The sequence below is a fragment of the Microtus ochrogaster genome, chromosome 2, assembly GCF_000317375.1.
Source record: "Microtus ochrogaster isolate Prairie Vole_2 chromosome 2, MicOch1.0, whole genome shotgun sequence".
Taxonomy (NCBI): Eukaryota; Metazoa; Chordata; class Mammalia; order Rodentia; family Cricetidae; genus Microtus; species Microtus ochrogaster.
The window spans coordinates 31,787,106-31,812,541 of NC_022010.1; the positions used below are offsets into that span (position 1 = coordinate 31,787,106).

General features: G+C 44.0%; 1 protein-coding gene across 8 annotated transcripts in view; it reads left to right on the plus strand.

The window, feature by feature from the left end:
• Fry (FRY microtubule binding protein) overlaps positions 1-25,436 on the plus strand; it is a 382,290-nt gene that overhangs the window by 246,459 nt on the left and 110,395 nt on the right. For all 8 annotated transcript variants that reach the window (XM_026785214.1, XM_026785202.1, XM_026785180.1 and 5 more), the window contains 9 exons: positions 3,576-3,668; positions 3,764-3,862; positions 5,762-5,863; positions 11,210-11,313; positions 11,854-11,962; positions 13,765-13,851; positions 18,774-18,945; positions 20,353-20,485; positions 23,674-23,781. In XM_026785214.1, coding sequence (XP_026641015.1) covers positions 3,576-3,668; positions 3,764-3,862; positions 5,762-5,863; positions 11,210-11,313; positions 11,854-11,962; positions 13,765-13,851; positions 18,774-18,945; positions 20,353-20,485; positions 23,674-23,781 — 1,007 coding nt within the window. The remainder of the gene's footprint in view (positions 1-3,575; positions 3,669-3,763; positions 3,863-5,761; positions 5,864-11,209; positions 11,314-11,853; positions 11,963-13,764; positions 13,852-18,773; positions 18,946-20,352; positions 20,486-23,673; positions 23,782-25,436) is intronic.

The following is a 25,436-nucleotide window of genomic DNA, read 5'->3' on the forward strand; positions in this document are numbered from 1 at the left end:
AGTTCCAGGACAGGCTCCAAAACCACAGAGAAACCCTGTCTCGAAAAAGCAAAAAAAAAAAAAAAAAATCTACCTTCTAGGTAAGTCACAAAATACCTTGATACCAAATAATCAAGTTCCCAAATTTAAAATTTCATTTTAAAACTTGCAAATCACCTTGGGAGTAGGCTGCACCGCAGAATTTCTTTTTGGTTGGCTTTTCCCTTTCTCCTTCACCCACTGACTCTGTGATTAAAGCATAGTTAATCCTTTGACTGTTTAGTCAGCAATTCTATAACTATGTTGGCCATAGTGGCGTTAAAGGGTAAGGATCTTGATGGAGGAAGAGCTCTGTCTTCTCTGTACTTTGAAGGGGAGCCTTAACTTTGGATATGGCCCCCACCCCAGCTCATAATGGTGTTACGCATGAGACTTTAGCAGAATGCAAGTCCCCACTAAGAGATGAAGGGAAACTGCCATATCTGAAGGGATTTCTCTGCTGCTTCTGTCATGTTGTCTGGTGTTGATCTTCCTAGAGAGTTGAGATGTCTGAATCAAGAGTACAGACTGTATGGCTTTGGCTTTGTAGTTCCGAAGGCCACAGTCAAAAAGAGACAAGAGCTCTGGGTGAGGACATGGGGAAGCTGGAATCCTCCTGCACAGCCAGCGTGAATAGCGAACAGCATAGCCGTGTCGGAATGCAGTACAGCTAGCCTTCCTGTTAGAAATAAGTCCAGGGTGACGAGACACCACCACTCCAACAGAAATGTCCAGATACGGCAAAGCTTGATCAAGAGGGTGCGGTCTGAGGACCAAGTGTATCTGGTCTTTATTCTTACACAGTTGGTGGCTGTGTCTTCCCCACTGGCTGGAGTCCTACATCACAGTCTTTCACTGTGAGCCAGTTTTAAAAGAATCAGCAAAGGAAATGGGGGAGGGGGAAGGGGCCAGCCACTTTAACCCTTTAAATTCTGAAAATAAAAGCAGCATCTTTGGATAAACAAAGGTTTTATGGGGGAAGTAGGGATCAAAACATTTGCATACAAGCTAGGGTGATAAAAAAAGATATTAATTTGTTGTGCACACAAATTTTGTAGCATTTGATAGAAAAGACTCAACCTTTATCGCATTCCAGTGGTTAAAACTAGAAATAACCAGTTGATCGAGCAGGTCCATTCCTCTGCTCATACTCAAGAGAAGTAAAAATGCAGTCCACACAAAGGCTTGAACACAAATGTTCATAGCAGTATTTTTTTAAATAGTAATTAAAATTTGGAAGCAGTTTAAATATTTCTGAACTGGTAAATAGCTGAAGGAACATAGTATTTCCATGCAGCATGGTCATTGTTTAGCCTAATGAATGTCACATGTCTGCTGCAACATAGGTATAACCCTCAGAAACATCATGCTGAGTGAAAGAAGCTAATGCTAATCCCAGAGATGGGAGGAGAAAGATGGCCAACCCAGTTTACCATGGCCAAATTAATTAAAGCAAGCTTTTTTATTTGTGTAAGCAGGCTGCCTCTCTCTAGGGTCAGCATTGGACGTGAGGAAGACAAGATATTTATAGCTCAGGGGTAGGGGGTTTCCAAAGGGGGATTTGGTGGGCAAAATAAGTGGGGTTATAGGAGCAGCACATAAGTATAACAAGTTAGTCATAATGGCCTCCTGAGACAAAGACACGATTGCAAGGTGGTTGTAACAAGGTAGTCATAACAAGAGGTAGTCATAACAACCTTTTGAAACAAAGGTAGGGTTACAAAATAATTTGATAACTTTTCGAAACAAAGGCACGGTTGCCTTTCCTGGGACAGGCAGAACAGAACCATTTGTAGTTAAGGTGGGGCAGAGCCCAATCCTTGAGAAATAGATTTAGTCATAATCGGGGTGAGTCTAGTTTGTCTTTACTGTAAGATGACTTTCAAGCCGAGGATGGAGGCCGGTTCTTCACTAGGCACGAAAGGCCATGTACTACGTGAGCCCATGTCCCTGCAATGTTCCCAGTAAGCATGACCACAGCAGAATGTATCCTAGAGTAGTTAGGTTGCCTAGGTAGAGGACCAGAGTGGATGCTGAGATTGAGAAAGAATGCCAAGCAGTCTGGTGTCCTGCGGGGTGGGGCTTTTCGCTTGTAGGTTTGATTGTAGAATGCGAAGACAGCTATAAATAGGGAACAAGACTATGACCTAAACACCTTAAAGCCGTGAGTTGCCTTGGTGTGAGAACCATATCTCTAGAAAGCTACCCCCACAGGATGGGCGAAGGAGGGGTGTCCACTTCTTCTGCATCTTTCTGAGTTTGGGTTCAGGGCCAGGCTCTCTTAGCACCTCTCACACTCCAGTCTTATTGGCAAGTTATGGTGTCTCTAACCCTAAGGAGCAGCTCTGAGGTGCTTTCCAGAACTCAGTGGCTGTCGGTTATTACCTTGGTCCATCTCAGTTAACAAGGCGTATGCCTGCCTAGAGTCCCAGCACTCAGCACTCAGAGGCAGAGGCAGAAGGATGAGTTTGAAGACAGCTTGGTCTACAGAGCGAGTTTCAGGACAGCAGGGCTACACAGAAAAACCCTGTCTAGAAACAAACAAACAGCAACAACAACAACAACAAAAAACATACTCACAAAACAAAACAACAGACAAACAAACAATACACATATCTACATACCTGAATGCCCAATTGGGAGATCTCTTATGTACTTGTATAGAGTAATGCAGGGTCCTATGCCCCAGAGGCTCCAGTCCACATCAGTCTGTCTCAGGGACTGCATAGGCATAGATCATTCAACCTGGGATGAGATTTGGTACAGGGCTATACTGAAGACCTTAGGAATTCTCTTTGCTAGTTTATTTTTGCTAGTTTCACTGGACATGAAGGGTGAGAGTGGGTATCAATACATAAGCATGTAATGAGTGAAGCCACAGGAAGTCACTAGTATAAGGGAGCGGCTGGCAGGCAGCCTTCCTCCAGAATGAGTCCCCAGGCAACCAAAATACACTCCTACTAGGCAGTAGCTTTGTAGGCAAAGAAAGTGGGGAAGTGTTCCAGAGGCTTCCTTGCATGAAGGGAAGCCGGCCAGACTTGCTTGAGAAATGATGAGATGAATAAACACACCTTAAATGTCAAACCCGCAAGTAAACAGTTGTGGAGGAGGGAGGCTGCCCAAAGATAGGTCTGACTGGAGTTTACTGTCGCCTGCCTCTCTCCTGGGATCTCTGTGTAGAGGCTGATCAGGGCCCAGGATCCCACAGAGGGTTAAGGAAGCCATAGAAATCTGTTGAGAATTAATTAATTAATTAATTAATTAATTTATCGACCAACCAATCACTTGTGCCTACAAGTGTAGCTGTTAGTCCTTTCAAAACCAGCTGTTTGCCTGGTTTTGAAGTAGAAGCAGGAAGACAAAGAGAAAACAAGTCTTGGAAAAGTCCACTGGGGTCCCCACAAACATTAGATCCCCTACACGTCCTTGGATAGGGTGAATTTAATAGATCTCTGAATCTGCTGTGTCTGCGCACAGGGTAATTGGATTTACTCAAATGCATTTCTCGTGCCTACTCCAATCCCTGTTCCTTCCCGTGTTCTGCTTTTATTCCCTAGGAGTGCGCACATTATTTCCTGGAGGTTAAAGACAAGGACATCAAGCATGCCTTGGCCGGGCTCTTTGTAGAAATCCTCGTCCCCGTGGCTGCTGTGAGTTCTGGTCTCCATTTCTTACAAGTTCTTCAACTTGGATGGCACACCCAACCGTTTCTTGAGTGGAATATTCACGCGCGTCTCTGTTGTAGGCTGTCAAAAATGAAGTTAACGTCCCCTGCCTCAGGAACTTCGTGGAGAGCCTGTACGACACCACATTGGAACTGTCCTCCCGGAAAAAGCATTCCTTGGTTAGTAACTGCGAGAGGAGCCAAGCGCTGTCCCAAGTAGAGAGCCTGCAGCTCCTGGAAAGAAATCGCCTTGAAAGCAGGAAGGACACCACACATGGGAGCGTGGCCCCGGCACCTCAGACTTTAGAGCTTACATTTAGCACAAACCCACGAACCACTGCAATATAAGGGGATCACACCACATCACCTCACGTGAACCTTCTAGTCTGATGGATTCACTGTTTGCTTTAGAGATTGGCTAAACTGAGTTTCTGTTTGAATTTCTGAGAAGTTTTTCAAATTTAAAGGCTAAAGTTTATAGCAACAGGTTCCCCCCTCCCTCCCAGGAGCAAGCCTGCACTAACTATTCCTCTCTTGACACCCAGAATCAAAACTGAACACAGAAGGAGTGAGAAGTGGGCAATAGGCAGTTGCCTGCAGGCAAAAGTTCCTGAAGGTAGGGACGTAGTTCATATGAAGGCAGTGTACGGTTTTTCAAGTCGCTGTCCGGTGATTTAAACTCTGCTAAACTGCCCGGGGTGTGTCCATTGTTAATAGCTGGCCACAGTACCAGCCTATGATGGTTTCCAGAGCACAAGCATCCTTGTCAGGGGCTGAGCCGGTCCCCAGTTGTTCAGCTGGTACTTGTGACAACTTTGTTCATTTGCCGATACCCTGTGGTCACAGTGACTAACTGCTGGCATTTATTGACTGGCATTAGACATGCATTTAGTGGGCACAGTAGTCCAGAGTCCTCTCAGACTAAGTTTCTGTGGAGAAGGAAAATGCCGAGGTGAAGTGCAGAGCAGCAGCCAGTCCAAGTAAATAGGTGTGTTTCTCTTTAAATCTCCCCCAGCCTTCAAGGTGTGTGCTACCTGGTTAAGCGAAGGATGAACTGTGTGCGCATTCTTTGGGCGGCTGCCCGTTAGCTTTGCTGTCTTCTCCTGTTGCTGTGGGAAAGGGGCCCAGTTAGGCAGGAAAAGCACAGTAGCACCTCTGTTTATTCCATCATGAGCAGATTCCTGCTGCGGTTACATTTGTCTTCGTGGTGTTTACCAGGACCATAACAGCTCTTTCAGGAAGCTCCCTGAATTACAGGAAGATTGCAGGAGAAAGTAAATATGTGTGTCTGCCGCTAAGACAAACTACTAGATATTTATGAGTGCAAAAGCCAATGGCATCTTCAGACTGAGTGGGCCTTCATGGCTGTCCTAGTTTGGTGCTCTGTTGCTGGGATAAAACGGGGACAAAGCGTAGCTTAGGGGAAAGAAGCGTGTATTTGCCTTAGAAGTTATAATTCATCATGGTGGGAAGGCAGGGCAGAACTGGAGGTAGTGACTGAGGCAGAGGCCATGGAGGAATGCTGCTTCCTGGCTTGCTCCCCATGACTTGCTCACCCAGGACCCACAGGCCTAGGGATGGCTCCGCCCACAGTGGGCTGTGGCCTCCTGTATTAATTAGCAATTAAGACAATGTCCCATAAACGTGGCCACAGGCCCATCTGGTCGAGGCAGTTCCTCCTTCGAGGGTCCTCTTCCCAGCTGAGTCTACTTTGTGTCAAGTTGACAAAAAGAACCAGCAATGCTGGTTGTTTATTTCTGTGGTGGTTGAGAGTATAATCTGAGATTTGTTTTAGAAGTTCCTAAGTAAAAACCAAGTTTGTGAATTGGCTTTCTGTATTATTGTACAATAATAATTGCACAAACATATTGCCGTATGTATATTACTAGTCAGAGTTCTAGATGATTCTATCCGGCCATTCTCAGAAAGCACCTATGAGCTCCGTGGTTGTACGGCATTTCGTTTATTTGAGGCCACATGGCCACAGAGGAGGTGACGAAGTTTTGTGTGCAGGAAGTGTATGTTTACTGGTTTGTTGAGCTGTCAGTCATCCCGTGACCCCTGCTCCTTTCTTCTCAGGCCTTGTACCCCCTGGTGACCTGTCTTCTCTGTGTCAGTCAGAAGCAGCTATTCCTGAACAGGTGGCATGTTTTCCTCAACAACTGCTTGTCCAACCTTAAGGTTAGTATTTACCAACGCAACTACAACAGAAACCTTTTATATAAGAAAGATGGCTCCATGAACTGCTGTTTATTTTGGTGTGTTTGAAACAAGGACTTAACTTTGTTGCCCAGGCTGACCTCAAATTCACAATCCTCCTCCCTCAGCCTCCCACGTGCTGGGATTACAGGTGCGAGCCACCACACCACGTTACAATAAGCGCCTGCTTAATGGAATGTATTCATCTGCCTAGAAACAAATCTGCAGATCTGGGGAAGGTATACCTGCTCTAGAAACATCCCTTTGGAGACAGAATTAAAACAACCCTAGAGATCTGTCTAGATATATAACTGTTGTCGTGTGTCTCCAAGTGAGAGGCAAATGAAATGACAGTTGTACTTAGCTGACCCCCAACAGGTGAAATTACTTCAGATATCCCGGGACATCTGACCCTTAGGTCTAGGTAGATATTTTGGAAACAAAAGCTCCATTCTGTGGAAAGATTGCTCTAGCAGAGAGCATTGCCTTCTGCCAGTCTTGTCTGTGATTCTGTCCTAAGCACTTACTGCTCTCCGGGTGGCCCGCACAGGCGCTAGGCAAAATGAGTAAAGCCCCAGTCGCTGGGACTAAGGAGCCTATGGTGGATACAGTTCTAATATTAACGTTAACATTGGCTTTGCATCAAATAGAAACATGCTTTCAATTTTAGTGACCCATTGACACAGGACAAGTAGAGAACCCTCTGTAATGTAAGAACAGGCACTCCTGGTGCAGTGATGCGTGCCAGTAATCCAAGCACTGGAGAAGCTGAGGCAGGAGGATCACAAAGTTAAGGCTAGCCTGAGCTATGTATAGCAAGACCATTTTTCAAAAAGAAGAAAACGAGGGGCTGGAGAGATGGCTCAGCAGTGAAGAACACTGGCTGCTCTTACAGAGGACCCAGGTTCAGTTCCCAGCACCCACATGGTGGCCTCAACAACCACCTGTAACTCCAGTTCCAAGGGATCTGACACCTTGTTCTGGGCCTCAATGGATACCAGAAACACAAGGAGAACACGGATGTACAAGCAGGCAAGATACAATGTGCATAAACTAAAATAAAGAATCTTTATGAATTATTTAAAAAACAAAATGCAAATCAAATGAATTCTTCAGAATCACTCTCACCTGTATCTAAAGGCATGGCTCCACTTCCTTCTCTGTTGCAATGTTTGCTACCATCATTAAAAAAAAAATAAAAATTCTTGCATGTGCTTATACATGCTGCCTTGTTTTGTGTAGTTTTCTTCCCCCAAGACATTTTAATTTGGGGAAGTGCTTAAGATTAATTATGTTATTTTGTCATTTACTGTAATTATATAATAATCTACATGGACCTGATTTCAGCACTGACGATGTCCTGGCTCTAGGAGCTAATTGTGAAATCCAAGATTGCAATCGTTCATTTCCTTCAAGTTGGCAGTGAAATCTAATAGCAGTGGGCAGAGAATGAGGTTTTCAAGTTCTGCACGAACCTAAATGCCTTTCAGGGTCGTCAGCAGTTACACTGTGGGCTCTCTCAGACATTCGTCTGAGCACTTAGCAGTCGGTTGCACCACCCAAAAGCTGCCATTGCCACTTTCCCTAGTTGGTCCGCTTTTGCAGTTACTAATTCTAGTATTTTAAATGCATCTTTTACAGATAGAAAATGGTCATTTTGTTCAAAACGGCACTAGTTTTTTGTCAACATGATTCAAATCAGAGTTACCTGGGAAAAGGGAACCTCAACGGAACTGGCGCTATCAGATTGGCCAACAGACAAATGTGTATGGCATTGTCTTGATTAGTGACTGATGTTGGCAGTGTCATCCCTGGGCTGGTGGTCCTAGATTCTATAAGAAAGCAGACTGAACAAGTCCTGAGGACCAAGCTAGTAAGCAGTGCAAACAGATATTTCTTTGGGCCACCAGCTTACAAAAAAATGACATGGAGACTTATTATTAATTATGAAAGTTCAGGTTTAAGTTTAGGCTTATTCTTAAGTTATTTGTTTGTTTGTTTTCAAGACAGGGTTTCTCTGTGTAGCCTTGGCTGTCTTGGAACTCACTCTGTAGATCAGGCTGGCCTCAAACGCATATGGACCCACCTGCCTCTTCTTCCGGAGTTCTGGGATTAAAGGCCTGTGGTGCCACCGCCACCCAGCCCTAAGTAGTTCTTATAACTTAACTCATATATTTTCATCTACGTTCCTTTACATGGCTCGGTTACCTTTGTTCTGCACTGTCCATCCTGTTTCCTCTCCCTGTCTCCTGGTGTCTCCTGTGCACCTTCCCCTCCTCTTCCTTTCTCTCCCTGGAAGTCCCACCTATTCCTCCTGCCTAGCTATTGGCCAGTCAGCTTTTTAATTCACCAATCACAGCAATCCATCTTCACACAGCACACAAATATCCACTGCAAAGCAGTGTTTCTCCATGGCCTCTGCTCAGTCTCTGCCTCCCCATCCCTGCCTTGGTCTCATCATAGACTATAAGTTGTAGGCCAAAAAACATGTTCCTTCCCCAAGTTGTTTTCAGTCCATGTTTTATCAGAGAAATAGAAAGGAACTAGAACAGATTTTTTTTTAATGATGAAGAATGCTTTCTGAATATATTTAATGTATCTGGGGTTAAAATTAAAATATTTTGTATAGTAATTTATTGCTGTGGTTGAAAGAGCCAAGTTGTGTTTGAAACAGTAGGGCAGCTTGCTTTGAAAATGAATGATTTCAAAATTATAATATTCTTTAGTGTTCCTGTCAAAACCTTAAGGGGAAGCTGAATAAAGGATTAGTAACAGCCCCGGAAGGACCTGGGTTCAGACTCGGTCCGTGCTCCCCTACACAGGCATTTCACCCGTAGGATTCAGTGGCATTTCAAATGTATTTTAATAAATAAAGCTTGCCTGAAGATCTGAGAGTAAAACAGCCCCACTGGTCAGCCTTACAGACCAGGTAATGGTAACACACACCTTTAATCCCAGTAGTCACACCAGTTGCCTTAGGAACCAGGTGGTGCATGCCTTTAATCACGGTGGTACACACCTTTAATCCAAGGCCTAGAGAAAAAACAGCTCTCAGACACAGTCTCATTCTGAGATTCCTGGAGGCAGGATCGCCATTTCAGACTGAGGCTGAGCCCGAACCGCATTCCAAACTCCAGCTCCAACATCGGGGTTAGCCCCACACCCACTATCAGCATGAAAAGCTAGGAGCAACCTGATGCGGCAAAAGCCCCGTGTCACACATGGGCACTAAACAGATTCCGTCTGTGAAGAGCTTTGTGTTGTATTCTGTAGGTGCCTTACACTCCAGGAAACATGGAAAAGCCACTGAATAGCCACAAAGGCAAGGAGGGGCCTGGGGCAACAGCTCAGTGGTTAAGAGCCCTTGCTGCTTCCAGAGCCCACATCAGGTGGCTCCTAACCACTATAACTCAAGCTCAAGGGGATCTGTTGCCCTCCTCCAGCCTCTACGGGCACCTGCACATATGCGCACATACATGCGCACTAAAGATAAGGGTCTTTAAAATAAAGAAATGTCAGGAAATCCAGATGTGAAAATGGGCACCTGTGGTCCCAGCTTTGGGGAGACTGAGGCAGGAGGATTGCCATTTTTCCACACACACACCCACACACACCCCACCTTTATCTTGTCTTCTTTCATTTATGAGGATGGCTGTGTACTAATTTCTTGTCCTCCAAATTGTGTAGTAGGGATCATTTTAAATTCCCTTGTCTTACACAATAACAATATGAGAATATACCAGTGAGGCCTAGATATTTTTTAATGTAACATTATTAGTTTCAATTCAATCAAAGCATTGTACAAGTCAGATCATTAACAGGCAGAAATCTCCTTTAAGCTTTGTATGTAAGAAGGCACATCTCAAAAGTTGGATTCCCTGCCCTTCCCTGAGCTAGACTAGTACATATAACATTTATGTAGAAGGGTAAGCAACTAAGAATATGAAAAATTCTTAAGTCTTTTGGCTTTTAAGTATTAATATATCTGTTATTTTATTGTTTTTCTTAATCTCGTGCTGGGTACTGAATTCAAGCATGCTAGGCAGCCATTTTATCACTAAGCCACACCCTCAGCCAGTATTGTGCAATTTCTTTTGTTCTTTACATTGTTTTTACAGGTATATATTGCATTTTGAGTTGTATTCCACACACCCCATGTCTCCTACTCTCCCTTCTCTTCCCCTGCACCTCCTGTCAATTCTAGCTGTCCCCAGACGATTTCCCTTCTACTTTTATTTAATATACACATATTGACTTTGCGTGACTATGTTAAATTTCAGATCACAAGTGAGTGAGATCATAAAACATTTATCCTTCTGAGACCGGCTTAATCCACTCAGTTTGATTATCTCCAGCTGCACCCATTTACCTGTAAACACATAACTTCATCCCTCTTTGTGGCTGAAAGGGAATTCTACTGTTATTTATGTATCATATTTTCCTTGTCCGTTTCGCTGTTGCTGGCTGCTGAGTGGAACACTGATGTGGAGGTGTTTCTGTGATGGGACCAGCCAGGTCTAGTCCTAGGGCCTCAGTCAAACAGGACCTAGCATTCTCTGGGTAAATACACAGGAGTAGCAGCGCTGGGTCTGATGGTAGATTTACTTAAAAAGCAGTAGACAGTGGAAGGTAGATATACCAGATATTAAAATATATTATAAGACTTTCTAATTAAACATTTTTCACATTTCAGTAGACAAATAGAACAATAAGTAAATTAATAAACGAGGAGCAGATATAAATACATACTAATAAACTAATATATAATAATCCATTTTATATAATATTTATTTTATTATGATATAATATGATGTGTTGTATTTATTAATAATATTAATAATACAATAAACTAAGCAGGCACAAACACAAAAATCTCTCCCACCCCCGCCTTAAGACACAGGAGCTGTTTTCTCTGTGTCTAGTTTATACCATGGTGCATGGTACGTATTACTCTCAGTAGACATCAGAGAATAATCATATGGTATAGGAGGTAGAAAAACTAAAACTATAACAGTATTTACAAGGACATCATCTGTCATGGGAACCACATCCGATTCTTCTGTAAGTGCTATGCGATTCTGTTGTTTGCTTGGCCGTCTCTTGAGTTTCCATTTTGGCAAAGACAGAATGAGGACTTCCCATGACATTCCTGTCTCGCTGCCACGTTCATAGCCCTCGTGGATGACTTATCCAATGACACTGGAAGGCAGATGGCCCAGGGTTGCCTGTCCCCCCAACCACACCCGCCTTTCCCAAGCTGCTTAGGGAACACTTTCCTGCCTGTACCACCATCCCACAAGTAATCCTACATTTTGGATTCTCTTACAGAACAAAGACCCCAAGATGGCTCGAGTGGCCCTGGAGTCTCTCTACAGGTTACTCTGGGTTTACATGATCCGAATCAAATGTGAAAGCAACACAGCGACTCAGAGGTAAGGACAGGTGCGCGCCCGCAAGCCTGGTCCTGGGGTCGGCCTGAGCCTGGTCCTGGAGTCGGCCTGAGCCTGGTCCTGGGGTCGGCCTGAGCCTGGTCCTGGAGTCGGCCTTGGAACCGCACTGCTCAGTCATTGCAAGGGCTGCTCACCTTCCTTGTTGCCTACCCTATGCCGGTGAAAACATGCTCAGAGCTGATGGTTCCTGCAAGGCTCAGGCCTCGGAGCTTCAACGCTGCCTTCACAGCCTTTGCCAAAGCATTGTCCTCTACCAGGACTGATAGGGTCTGCGGCTGGGCGGCATTTGGTGTGCTGAGGAAGGAAGCAGTTGTCTTTCGTTTTCCAACTGCCCTGGATATTTTTTTCCTGAAGAAAAAAAAAAAAGAATGTCTTCATAGAGTAATTATGCTAATAGGAAGGGTTTGGTTCTTTTTTTTCCCCCTTCTGATACTAAGATAGGATGAAATGCGAACATCTTCCTCACAGCTAGATCTCAGCCAATCTCGCTTGTTTTCTCTTTTTCCTGCCCTTATCTTCCAGCCGACTCATAACCATCACCACCACGCTTTTCCCCAAAGGGTCCCGCGGCGTGGTGCCCAGGGATATGCCTCTGAACATCTTCGTGAAGATTATCCAGTTCATCGCCCAGGTAACGCACACATCGCTGCCGGTCTCCTTCAGGGGAAGTGAGAAACGAAACAGGCCATAGTAATCCTAATGTGTCCAGACTTCTGAGGAAGGACTCGTGTGCCCACACAGCTTACTGTCTTGCTTCAGTCAGATGAACATATCAAGTGCCTTCAGCAGCTAAGAGAGATGAAAGATGGAGTTTAAGCAATTCACCTAGGTCAGAGCCCACCAGGAAAGCCGCCTGTAGCACCGATGAGATCCTGGGTTGGTCCCGGCACTGACAGAAAAGAGAAGACTTTAGAGGGAAGGACTTTTGGTCCCACTTTCCCCAGATCTCTGCTCTGTACTCTGTAAGTCAAGAGGAATCAAAGGGTTTGGGATCTGAAAGAAATTTAGTTTTTTTAAAAAGGCAATCTAGTGAAATTGAAGAATCAATGTCAGTTCTCTAATTTTCCTCTTTGAGGAGAAAATAATTCCATGGGGAAATTAGCATTTACCAGTTTTATCCTTCGCTCAAAACTACTCTGGGCACTTTGCACATGAATTAATTTACTTTGAAAAGAGATTTCAGTGATATTAAAGCTAGTGTGGCTATAATTTATTATTTACTAAAATTTTTACTTGGGGGGAGGGGTTGGTGAACTGAACCCGAGACCCCTCTCATGCCAGGTGTACCCTTCACTGCTGAAGGGCGCTGCAAGTTTACTGTTTTATTTATTTTTGAAAGTGTCTCATTTTTTAACCTTGACTGACCTCTAACTAGCTCTGTAGACCAGGGTTACCTTCAACTCACAATCCTCCTGTGTCTGCCTCCCACGTGCTAGAATTAAGCACACGTACCTGGCTGCCTTTTTCTCTTAAAAATATTTAGTGGATACAATCTTTGACACTCCCCCCCCCCCTTTGACCTCTGCGAGTTTCCTGTCCTAGCCTGGCCTTTGTCACTAGCAAACGGTTTACCTCAAACCAAAGAACGTCTTCCGTCTTGGTTTCTTTATCTCAAAAGCTAGGGTAGAGATTCTTGCCCGGTACGCCACAGAACATTATATGCTCAAAGGAGACTATCGGTCTGCAAATGTTGCTGAAGTGCTGCTGCTATGCATATAAAGATGTAAGATTCGGTGCACAGGCTGTTTGATACCTAGCAGCTCTCTCTCTCTTGGGGCCCTGAGAGACTTCTTTAATATGGATCCTTAGAGAAAGTGCATTGCTTACTCTGCACACAGAAAATTTCGTAGGACTTTTCTAAATGTGGTCATGAGGTATATGTGCTTTGGCTGTTCTGGAATACTGTATAGAAAGTGAACATATCCTATCATAATAGTTACTGGCTTGTATGGCCAGGCCCCACCTTAAATGGTATGTCTTATGTCTTAAATCTTCTTCCTCCACCCCCAGATTAATTTTTATGTATGATCCAGGGGATGTTTTCGAAGTTAAAGAACAAAGGAAAATGGTCATTTTGTAGTGATATCATTAAAAATATATTTCTCAGCTGAGTTTCAAAAAGTTATCAACATGTATAGGTCAAGGGGAATCTAGGCTGTTCTGGGTCCAGATGCCCAGTGGTTGTATATTTTGGTATTTGGTTCTGTGGCTCCAGCCTCACTGTGCTCACAGAGCTGATTCTATGCACTACTCAAGGAATTGCACCTCCTCAGGCAGTTCCGATACACCCCATCTTCCTTCGGGGGCTCCCTGTGACCCATAAAAATTAGGAAACACCCCAGCTGCATATGGGGAAACTTGCATATTGTGCTAAACTCAGCATTCAGCATTTTTATTTTGTTTGTTTCCTCCCACCCCACTCCCCCCCTTCAGGAGCGTCTGGACTTTGCAATGAAGGAAATCATTTTCGACTTTCTTTGCGTGGGAAAGCCAGCCAAGGCTTTTAGCCTCAACCCAGAGGTATTAATGATTCGTCTGTGCAAACCTTATTCACAGAGCCCATACCTTTGCTCTGGAAGTCTGGGGGGCTTGGGTGGGGAAGGAGCGGTGCCTCTCAAGGGTCTTGAGACACAGAAACTGTTTTCTCTGTGTCCTGTTTTGGACGTCAGGTTTTTTTTTTCAGGAGTAAATTTTGAGGTGAACTGCTTCAGGATGACCCAATGCCCGTGCTCTGTACTCTTTTGCTCTTGTCAAAGGGAATCATCCTTGCCCCAAAGAGTGTGGTGACAAAGATTGGCTAGTGTGGGAACGTGATGAGGCAGATGAGTAAACACAGGGAGCGGTGAGATTCCTCCAACACAGTCAAATTAAATAACCAAGTGGACAAACTTTCTTCCATGACAGCATGCCAGCTCGAGGTCCCGGCACCTTGCGGAGATGAGTCCCTAGTGGGTGTTACATCCCTGTGGGGCTCTAGGCTCAGCAAATGAATGGCAATTCGGTCTTAATCTTTTCAACACCAGCAGCCCCTAGAAACACGCTGGCCAAGCGGCCTCTTTGCAGCCCTTTCTCTGTGAGATTATGAAAAGCACACTGGACCAAAAGCCAGAAGCTAGTTTTGCCACTTGTCGTGGGCTCAGCTTCTTTTTCTAGCCATGTGACCTCTACTTCTGACCCTCAGCTTGTCCTCTGTTAAAATGGGCAAGTACTTTTCTAGGTCCCTGCACAGAAGCTTGATACTGGAACTAACTCATTGCAAACTGAAAGGGCATGGAGGAGAAAGAAAGCGAGGCCAGGGAAAGAAATCCCATACGGTAGAGATTACCGACGGCTTCTGTCTGCCCTCACTGTGACAGCCGGCTCCTTCTTCCGGTCATTACGGGAAGGGGATTAGAAGCTCTGCACAGCTCCTGAGCTGCCCCTACATCCCCTGCCCCTTCCCACCGTACCCTGAACCCTCCTGGTTGTCACATTTCTGCTAACAGAATAAGAAACTAAAATATGGGAGTTTCTTGTTGTGGCTGATGACCTCACGGGCCTCTGGAATGGCTGCCGTCACAGTCAGCAGGTCAGGAGAAAGTCAAAACCAGGGGCCCCATGGAGGTCCAGAGCTGGGCAATAACAGAATTCTCACGTGGGCAACATGCCCGACATCTGCTTCATAGTTCGGTAGTTACAAATTTACTATTTTAACAATTCTCAGAATTAGTGGGTTACTTGTACTAGTCAGGGTTTCTATTGCTGCAATGAAACACCATGACCAAAAGCAAGCTGGGGAGGAAAGGGTTTCTTTCTTTGGCTTATGCATCCATATTGTACTTTATCATTGAAGGAATCAGACAGGAGCTCAAGTAGGGCAGGAACCTTAAGGGTCACAAAGCTAAAATTTAAATTGCCAGGTTTGGCAGTAAATGCCTGTCTTAGTTAGGGTTTCTATTGCTGTGAAGAGACACCATGACCACGGCAACTCTATAAAGGAAAACATTTAATTGAGATGGTGGCTTATAGTGTCAGAGGTTTCGTCCATTATCATCATGGTGGGACGCCTGGCGGCATTCAGGCACACATGGTGCTGGGTAGATCTTGATCAGAATGTAACAGGAAGTGGACTGTGTGTCACACTGAGGGAAGCTTGAGCAAAAGAGACCTCAAAGCCTGGCCACACAGTGACACACTTCCTCCAACAAGGTCACGCCTACTTCAACAAGGCCACACCTCCTAATATTGCCACTCCCTTTGAGAGCTATTTTCTTTCACAACACCACAGTGCCTTTGCCCACTGGATCATCTTGCCCGCTCTCCTCTATGTCTCTTCCTCTTGCAGGAGCATAGAAAAATCTGCCTATTACTAACTGACAGCTATAAGCCCAAAAAGTTACATGTGACTGGCACATCCTGCATGTCTCCAGGGAAGGACATGACTGGAGCAGCAAGGGAATGAAGCAAAGATAAACACAGAGGAAAACAGGACAGAAAGCTGGGATTTCTGTGGTCCAGGCCCTTGGCAAAGAAGCTGCAGCACTCTGGAAGTTCAGAGTATTTATTATATAGAGTTGAACAGCAAGGCAGCAGTAGCATACAGCTGGACAAAGGAAACAGGGTTATTGCTTCTAGATAAACAAGGAGATCCTTGAATTAAGAGGCGAGCTTTAGCTGCTCTTGCTCTGTAAGGGAGCAGTCTTCAGGCCGTAAACATCTCACAGGGAGAAAACTGTATTAGATGTGTTCTGCCCACACTGTCAGTACTCACACTCAGCCAGCTGAGGCAGTCTTTACCATTTTTCTATGCTCCTCACCCAAGGGGAAAGGTTTTAGCATTCCTCTGTGGGTCTGAGGCTCTGAGGTCTTTGACATGGCCCACTCAGGTCAACACACACATTCCCGCAGGATTTCACACGCGCAAGCTTCCTCCATTCCGTACACATGGTCCCCTGGTGTGTTGTTTTATCATACAGGGTCTCACACTGGCCTTGAACTTGCTGTATTGCTGTGCGGGACTGTAAGCGCTTGATCGTCCTGTCCCAGCCTCTGAAGTATAGGGACTACAGGCAAACACCATCATCCCTGGCTCCATGTTTTTGAAATCAGCTTGAACAAGGCTCAAAGACCTACAGGGATATCTTAAAACCAAGTGTGTCAAGCACAGCTCAGCAATTAGGTAGTTTCTAGGTAATGGCCATACTTGGTTTGGGCCTGTCTATGTACTGTATACATGTCCATCATCAGGAGAAGTGCGTATCTGTGAGATGCACTTTTGAGCGGTCATTTTTCTCTCATTTTTGCCCTGATCTAAAAAAACATGGAACTGGAGATTTATTCAATGCTGGAGGCAAGAAAAGAAGAAATAAAGTACTGATAGGCTGGGAATGAAAATACAAGAAGTTTTTTCATTGATGAGCAAACACAGTACAAAGAACCCGTGCATGGCTGGACATACCTGTGATCCCACAGCAGCTGAGAGATGGAAGCATGAAGATCAGGAGTCAGTTACATAGGGAGTTCAAGGCCAGCCTGGGCAACATGAGACCCTGTAACAAGAGAACAATGTTAGCACAAATAAAGATGTCACTTGTTTTAAAAAAGAAAGAAAATATCCAATGATTTGGAGTTGATGCATGACTTTAGGAAGATTTCAGGATACAAGATAAATAAGTAATATATTTATATATCCTAGTAATGAATAAACAAATAATTTACAGTATTGATGAAAAGAAAGTAGCCAGAAATAAAATAGACAAAATGTGTAAACTACTTATGTTTTTTTTTAATTTCAAAAACTGAAAAATATTCAACAAAGGCAAAGATCCAAATAAGTAGAGATAAGTACTGTCTATAGCAAATCGAAAGACTGGCCATTGTTGAGTTCTCTTACCCTTAGCTGACTTAAATGTTTTAATTATCATCTTAATAATAATCTGGCTTATATTCCCTATAGCATCTCTTAAAATTAAATTTGATATGGGACATCAAACTACTAAAATAACATAATTCAGAAACGGGCATCACCTGATTTTAAGACCTAGTATAAAATCAGTATAAAAGTGGGGGTGCGCCGGGCGGTGGTGGCGCACGCCTTTAATCCCAGCACTCGGGAGGCAGAGGCAGGCGGATCTCTGTGAGTTCGAGACCAGCCTGGTCTACAGCCACAGAGAAACCCTGTCTCGAAAAACCAACAAAAAAAAAAAAAAAAAAAAAAAAGTGGGGGTGGATTTTTAAAAAAGGACCGATGAGGATGGGAGATTAGAGATAGAGCCACACATGAATGGTTGGCTGATTTCCAATTATGGGAATACAATCACTGAGTAAAAGTCTTTCCACTAAGTGGTGCTGGGCAATTGGATGTGCGCCTTACAAAACGACGAATTCCAGTCCACGGTTTTCACTGTAAGCAGAAAAAAAAAAAGCTCGAAATGGATTGTGCAACCTAAATATAAACCCAACACTGAAAATCTTCCAGGAAAAAAAAGTGCAAACTTTTGTGACCCTCGAATGAGCAAAACTTTCTAGAACACAAAAATCAAAAATCACAGAAAGCCAATAAATTGAGTATATGCTTTCAAGTTTGCATGTTGATAAGGCATCTGGTAGGAGTCATAGCATGGGAGAAAATATTTTCACATCCCCCACAAGGTTCTCCTTTCCAGATTATACAAAGAACTCTTGTAATCAATAATTTGAAAATAAACATCGCACTTCTAAAGTGAGCGAAATCAATAGCTTCTTCATCCGAGAAGAGGCAGAAGCGGCCAGTAGGCCTGTGAGGAGATGGTCAATGAAGGGGATCCCCAGGGGAATTTCAGATAAAGATGATGATGAGATGTACTGGGGCGGAAGCTCGAGCAGCAAGGCCTTGATCCTGTTTGATTGACAGTGATGCAGAGAGCAGATGCTGCGACCTGCCTTGAACAAGCTCTGTGGTTCAGCTGAACTTTACAAGTTCACGTCCCGATGTGTTTCCATATGTTTGATGACTTTCCGTTTCTAAAATTTATTCTCAAACTTGCTGGCCTTTGTAATCAGAGATCAATAACAGATAGTGGCTGGCTGTGGGAGGCAGAAGCAGGTGGATGTCTGAGAGCTGAGGCCCGCCTGGCCTACATAATGAATTCCAGGCCAGCCAGGGCCACGTAGTGACTGGTTCATCTCAAAATAAGTAAAATAATCAGAGATATTTAGTTTGTGGTTCATATTTGGAACTCAGTATCTTCACACTGTCTTTGGATTAAAACCTATGGTGTCCCTTTCTGTGAAGCATTGAGTCAGTTGTGGGACTCAGTTTAACTTAGTGCAGCCGCTTCCAGGATGAGGACCTATCTCTTTGCTGCTCTCCCTCCACACACAGATGCACTAGGAATTTGGTGAGCATCTTCCTGGCTGTTTCCCCATGGCTAATCCTATTGGATTGCTCTAGTTGACAGGGTCTTTGCTTGCGTCTCTTACAGAGAATGAACATCGGTTTGCGCGCATTCTTGGTGATCGCCGATAGCTTACAACAGAAGGACGGTGAGCCGCCTATGCCGGTCACAGGAGCTGTGCTCCCATCGGGAAACACCCTGAGAGTAAAGAAAACATATTTAAGTAAGACGCTCACAGAAGAGGAAGCCAAAATGATAGGTGGGTATGGATTCCTGAAAAAACACTCTCAGCTCCTTGCTGGAAGTGAGAGAAACTCAGGAAAAAAAAAAAAAAACAAAAAAAACAAAAAAAAAAACCAAACACCAAATCTTTGCCAAGTAGCAGTGAGACATTCCTACACTGTTGTGGTGACGGATTCCTGCTGGGGTCTGACCCTGGAGCTCTTTAAACTCCTTAGGACTTCCTGATAAATATTTTGCCATTTTGTGTTGGCCTTTCATCTGGGTCCTTGTAAACATCTAATATTGGTTATTGGTTAACTACATTGTACAGTAAGTTTCCAACAATCTTATTTATGATTTGTTCATTAAATTATTTTTCAAAGAAAATTTCTTCCCTTTTTTTTTTTGAGTAACACTGGTCTAATTTGTATTGTAAGATGCCAATTCCCACAAACACTTCAGGAGAACTTTTTTCCTCTGGTATATCTTCCTGAATCCTAAATTCCAAAGATACAAAAGAAACATGTGCAGAAGTTTTCACTTTAACATTAGTTTTGTTATAGTCAATGAGTTCAAAAGACTTTATGCCTGAGAAATGGCTACTTACTTTGTTAAAGTGTGAAGTCAGTTTTGTGTGTGTGTGTGTGTGTGTGTGTGTGTGTGTGTGTGTGCGTGTTGTCATCTAACTATAGGAACACTCATATTACACTCAGTGGGAGCAATACATTTTCCTCATCTTAAAGTTTGTAAGTGGAGTCAATTTGTTTATTTTACCAATGAATCTGCCCACGCATTTTGGGCAACAATATACAATTGTTAAACTCTTAACCCCAAATGAGAATTATCACTTATTCATGTCATTGCTGATGCTAGTGGGTTTTCTTGTTAATCAGAAGCAAATCAAAATTCAAAAGCAAAATTAGTTACTTTAACTTTTATGGAGAACATTTCTCATTGAAGTATTAGAATTAGGAGGGCTGGAGAGTTGCCTCATTGGTTAAGAGCACTGGCTGCTCTTGCTGGGGACCCAGGGTGGGTTCCCAGCACCCACATAGCAGCTCACAACTGCCTGTAACTATAGTCCATAGGACCCAATGTACTCTTCTGGCCCACAGGTACTACACACATGTAGTCATGTGGTGCAGATGTATACATACAGACAAAAACACTCACATAAACAAAATAAAAAGTAAACAAACATTTAAAAAGCATTACAACTCTTGTTAAGTAAGTTGAAACAGTTATTTGGCGAACACTGGCAAAGTGCAGGGCAGTGCACTCGAGCTAGGCAGGCAGAAATGGGACCGCCCCCAGCCCTTCTGTTCAAGGAAATCCCAGATGCAGAGGACCCTCCTTGAAGAGGCAATTTTGCGGCACTTGGGTAGAGCAGGATACGATTCTTTGTTACATGCAGTTAAAAGTGTGATTAACACATGTGTTTCAGGAATGTCCTTGTATTACTCTCAAGTCCGCAAGGCCGTAGGCAACATCCTGAGACACCTTGATAAAGAAGTGGGACGTTGCATGATGCTGACCAACGTCCAGATGCTAAACAAAGAGCCAGAAGACATGATCACGTGAGTACCGCCAAGGCGGCTCACGGGCTGCGGGATCCGAGCGGACATTCCTCTTGTCTTCTACTCAACTAGGGTTCTAGGAGTGATGAAACATATGTAGCAGTGTTATTTGCCTGAAAGCCAGTTCAAAGCTGAGGTTGGCCTCTTTTGGTTATATCTTGAGTACCATTAAGCCGGCAGGTTAGAAAATGGGGCTTGCAGCGCATTACTGATCCATAAAAGGGCATCCTGTACCTTTCTTTGAGCAGGAGTCTCACCATGTAGCCCTGGCTGACTTGGAATTCACTATGTAGACTAGGCTGGATAGTCTTCTGCCTCTGTCTCCTGAGTGCTGAGACTAAAAACATGTGCCCCTCCAACCCATGCCAACTATTTTAACTGGTGCTTCAACTTTTTGGTAAGCTCCTTCTTTCTTTATAATCAACCAGCTTGAAAACCCCAAATAAGGCTAAGAATTTTCTTTTCAACTAAAAATTTAAGACAGATTTTGAGTGGAAAATAGCTTGTTTCTTTTCTTTCTTTCTTTAAGGGGGAATTTCAGGGAACCACACAAACATTTAGAAGAGGGTAATGGGAAGAGCCGGCTGGTCTGAGGTAGTGTTTGAGGCGGATCCACCACTCTCCCTGCCCCTGGCAAGGAATTCACTTGATCATGGCACGCAGTGTTTTGCATAATCCCATTCCTTATTTCTTTTGTGCCACATTAAAAAAAGAAAAAGAAAAAAAAAAAGCTTGGGAGTGGTGGTTCACACCTTTAATCCCAGCACTTGGGAGGCAGAGGCAGGTGGATCTCTGTGAGACTGAGGTCAGCCTGGTCTACAGAATGAGTTTTAGGGCAGCCAGAGCTACAGAGAGAAACCCTGTCTCAAAAAAAACCTACTGAGGGTGTCAGGTGATGGCATCTCTGTCTAGGTGGGAAGCCACAGTGGACGCTCCTCCTCTCTGCAGGCTTCCTGCAGATCATGCAGAAAGTCCTTGGGAAAGAAGAGGAAACAACCCATGGCTGTCCACACTCGTGTTTAATTTTCCCTCTGTGAGGGGAATATTTAAAGGCTTGGCTTTACTGTGTTCTTTAGTATATTCTTTGCAGTGCTAGGGCAGGACCTCAGACCTTGCACATGCTTGGAAAGGATGCTGATCACTGAGATGTATCCCAGTCCTGTATTCATGTTTTAACATTTATTTTTATCTTTTGTGTGTGTGTGTACACATGTATGCATGCACACAGTAAGTATATAAGTGCATTGTCTTTTGAGACCAGAAGAGGGGGATCATAACCCCCTAGAGCTGAAGTTTCAGATAGTTGTAACCACCCAATATGGGTACTGGGAATTGAACTCGGGTCCTCTGCAAAAGCAACACACACTCTTAACCTCTGGACCACGTCTCCAGCCTCTCCTGCCGCTATCCTGTATTCATTCTTAACATACAAGATATTGGCATTCTTACCACAGAAGCATCGTTGCAGATAATGCCAAGTCTGCTACTTGACATTGATGATTCAAACATAGAGAACTGATTCTGCTTGTTGCGTTTCTGTCCTGAGGACAGTTGGGGTACTGTTCCAGAGTGATTGCATCTGTCTGTGCCCCTTTGTGTTTTCATTACTGAGTCTGTGTTCTACAGTTGCATGAATCTGGCACCACATTTATATTTATCTCTGAAGACCAAATTGTCAGAATTTTTATATATTGCTGTAGATTGTTGGTCCGGTTCCTTGGGAGACTCCGAGGGTAGTATTTGTCAACTTGAAAATAACTAGAGTCACCTGGAATGAGGGCAGTCCCTTGAAGCATTGCCTCCATCAGGTTGTCCTGTGGCCATGTTTGTGGGGCATTTTCTGGCCTGCTAATTGATGTAAGATGGCCCAGCCCACTGTGGGCGGGGCCACTCCTAGGCAGGTGGGCCTGTGCTGTATAAGAAAGGAAGCTGAGCAGGCCCTGAGGAGCAAGCCAATAAGCGGCATTTCTCTGTACTCTTTGCTTCAGTTCCTGCCTTGAGGTTTTGCCCTGACTTCCCTCAGTGATGGGTTATTGCCTGAAGTGTAAGATGAAATAAACACTTTTCTCTCTAAGTCACTCTTGTTCATGATATTTAACATAGAACAGAAAGCAAACTATAGCATGTATCATTATAAAAAAGACTTATTTGAAAACACTTAATTGAAGCATAATTCATCAGGGGGAGAAATTTCCATATGTCTTGCTGCTTGCCTTAGTTCAGGGTTTCTTTTGCTGTGAAGAGACACCATGACCACGGCAACTCTTACAAAGGAAAATATTTAATTGAGGCTGACTAACAGCTCAGAGGTTCAGTCCACTAGCATCATAACGGGACACTGGAGAAGAAGCTGAAAATTCTACATCTTGATCTGGAAGCCACAGGAAATGATCTGGGACATTGGATATAACTTGAGCACATAAGTGACCTCAAAACCTGCCGCAGCAATGATACTCTCCTTCCAACAAAGCCACACCTCCTTATGGTGCCATTCCCTATAAGCTTATGTGGACCAAATACATTCAAACTACCACACTGGTAAACATTCAAATCCCACTCAAATACTAGATATAGCCGTGATAGTCATTGCTTTGCTGATCCACTGAGGCTTTTTTATGATTCGAGTGTTGGAAAGTCATCCATGGGGACCAATCTCCATGAAATCCTACTGAGCGGCCAGCTTGTGATCAGGTGCTCTGGGTGTCTGTACGTCCAGAGATCTGTGACTTGGAATCACACCTCAACTATTTTGTTGTTTTCGTTTTGTTTTTTAATTAGATTTATTCATTTTATTTCATGTGTGAATGTTTCGCCTGCATGTACATGTGTGCACCTCATGCATGTTTGGTATCTGCTGAGATCAGAAGAGGGCATTAGATCCCCTGGAACTGAGGGTTGTGAGCCACCATGTGGGTGCCAGGGTTCAAACCTGGGTCCTCTGCAAGGACAGCCAGTGCTCTAAACAACTGAGCCATTTCTCCAGCCCCATGTCTAGACTTTTACAAGCTCATTCATTGGCCCGAATGAAGCTTTGAGGGAATAAACATTTGATAAAGACGTAGGGCCAACACCACGCTATACCTAGAAGGTCAGTAGTAGATGCTACTTTTTGTTCACACTCTTAACCATTTTTTGTATTTTTTTTTCATAATCTTTTGACTTGCTTCAATTCTGTCTTCAAACTCTAGGGGTGAAAGAAAACCAAAAATAGATCTCTTCAGGACCTGTGTCGCTGCAATCCCTCGACTGCTGCCTGATGGCATGTCCAAACTTGAACTGATTGACTTGCTGGCCAGGTGGGTGAAGACAATCTCCGCTCTTAGCCAATCAAAATTGATTTTACTCTTTTGTCATTGCCTGAAGAAACAGAGTAAAGTGTTTGCTTCCAACTGGTGGAGGTTTACTTAATAAGGTGTTGTCCTAGGTCTTATGTGTGAACAGGAATAGAGAACTTAGTTGTTTTCGGTTTTGTTTTAGTTTTAATAATGGGGCTTGAACCTAGGGACCCACTTGTGCTAAGTATGCTCTCTGTTACTGAGACATATCCCCAGTTCCCTCTTTTACTCTGTTTGAGACACGGTCTCACTAATCACCAGGCTGATCATGAATTACAGTCTTCCTGCCTCAGCCTCCAGAGTAACTGGGACTGTAGGCCTGGACCATAGACTTGACTTGTAATGCTTTAAGATGTCTGTTTTGTTTTTATTTCCATGCCCAAGGGGTTTAAAATAAATACAGACGTCTGCACAGTCACTAGCATCCCAAGCGTGGGCCTGCACAAATGAATATTACACAGTAGACCCTTGAGTTCAGTGGGTAGAGGAGCCAACTGTGGACCAAGGAAGCCAGAGAATAAAAGGCCTTCACGGAAAGATTGAGTTCAGAAAAGTAAAGGGAAGGGCGTGGCCTCCAATGAGAGCTCATCTGGGGTCTGGCCCTCAGTTTGAGGTACCTAGACTCTCTGATGAGGTCAAAAGAGACAGTAGGCTTTTTTTTTTTTTGTTTTGTTTTGTTTTTTCGAGACAGAGTTTCTCTGTAGCTTTGGAGCCTGTCCTGGAACTAGCTCTTGTAGACCAGGCTGGCCTCGAACTCACAGAGATCCGCCTGCCTCTGCCTCCCAAGTGCTGGGATTAAAGGCGTGCACCACCACCGCCCGGCTGAGACAGTAATCTTAAATCTAACAGTAGTTATCCTGAAAGCTACCAAAAATCATGCTTGTCTTTCTTCCCATCTTCCACATGACTACACAGCCCAACTCAAACCTAAAAACTGTTTACTTTGGGTAAAAGTATCACATTGTAGTTTGTAGTCATCATCTCTATAATCTGAGACTCCTGTTGACAACATATGTCTTTCATTTAAAATCAAAAAACCAACATAGAAGGCAAAACCATGTCACTGGGATGTGGGGGATGGAAGAGAGATTTAAGATTCATCACCGGATTGAGAAAATGAAGGGAAAAAAAGAGCTAGGAAAGCCAATAATGAAAGGACATAGATGCCCGCCTAGAGAGAGAATTTCAGCAGCAGGCGACACCATTGACAAGCCATTTTAGGGACTAGCAAGACGGTGCAGAGGGTGAAGGGGCTAGACAGCCTGGGTTCAGTCCTCAGGGTCTACAGGTGGAAGGAGAGAACTAACCCCTGAGCTTTGTCCTCTGACCTCCAGGCATATACTGGATCATATATGTACCCACGCAAGCATGCACGTGTGTGTGTGCGCGCGTGCATATACAATAATATACACGCACGCACGCATATACAATAAATGTAATTTTGAAATTGTTTTATTTGGATTGGAAAGGTCAGCTCTGTGGTTAAGAGTACTGACTGTACCCTTGCAGAGGACTCCGGCTCAGCTCCCAGCACCCACCTAGCATCTCGCAGTCATCTATAGCTCCTGTTCAGGGGCTCTGCTGCCCTTATCCGAACTCACCAAGCACCCATGCGG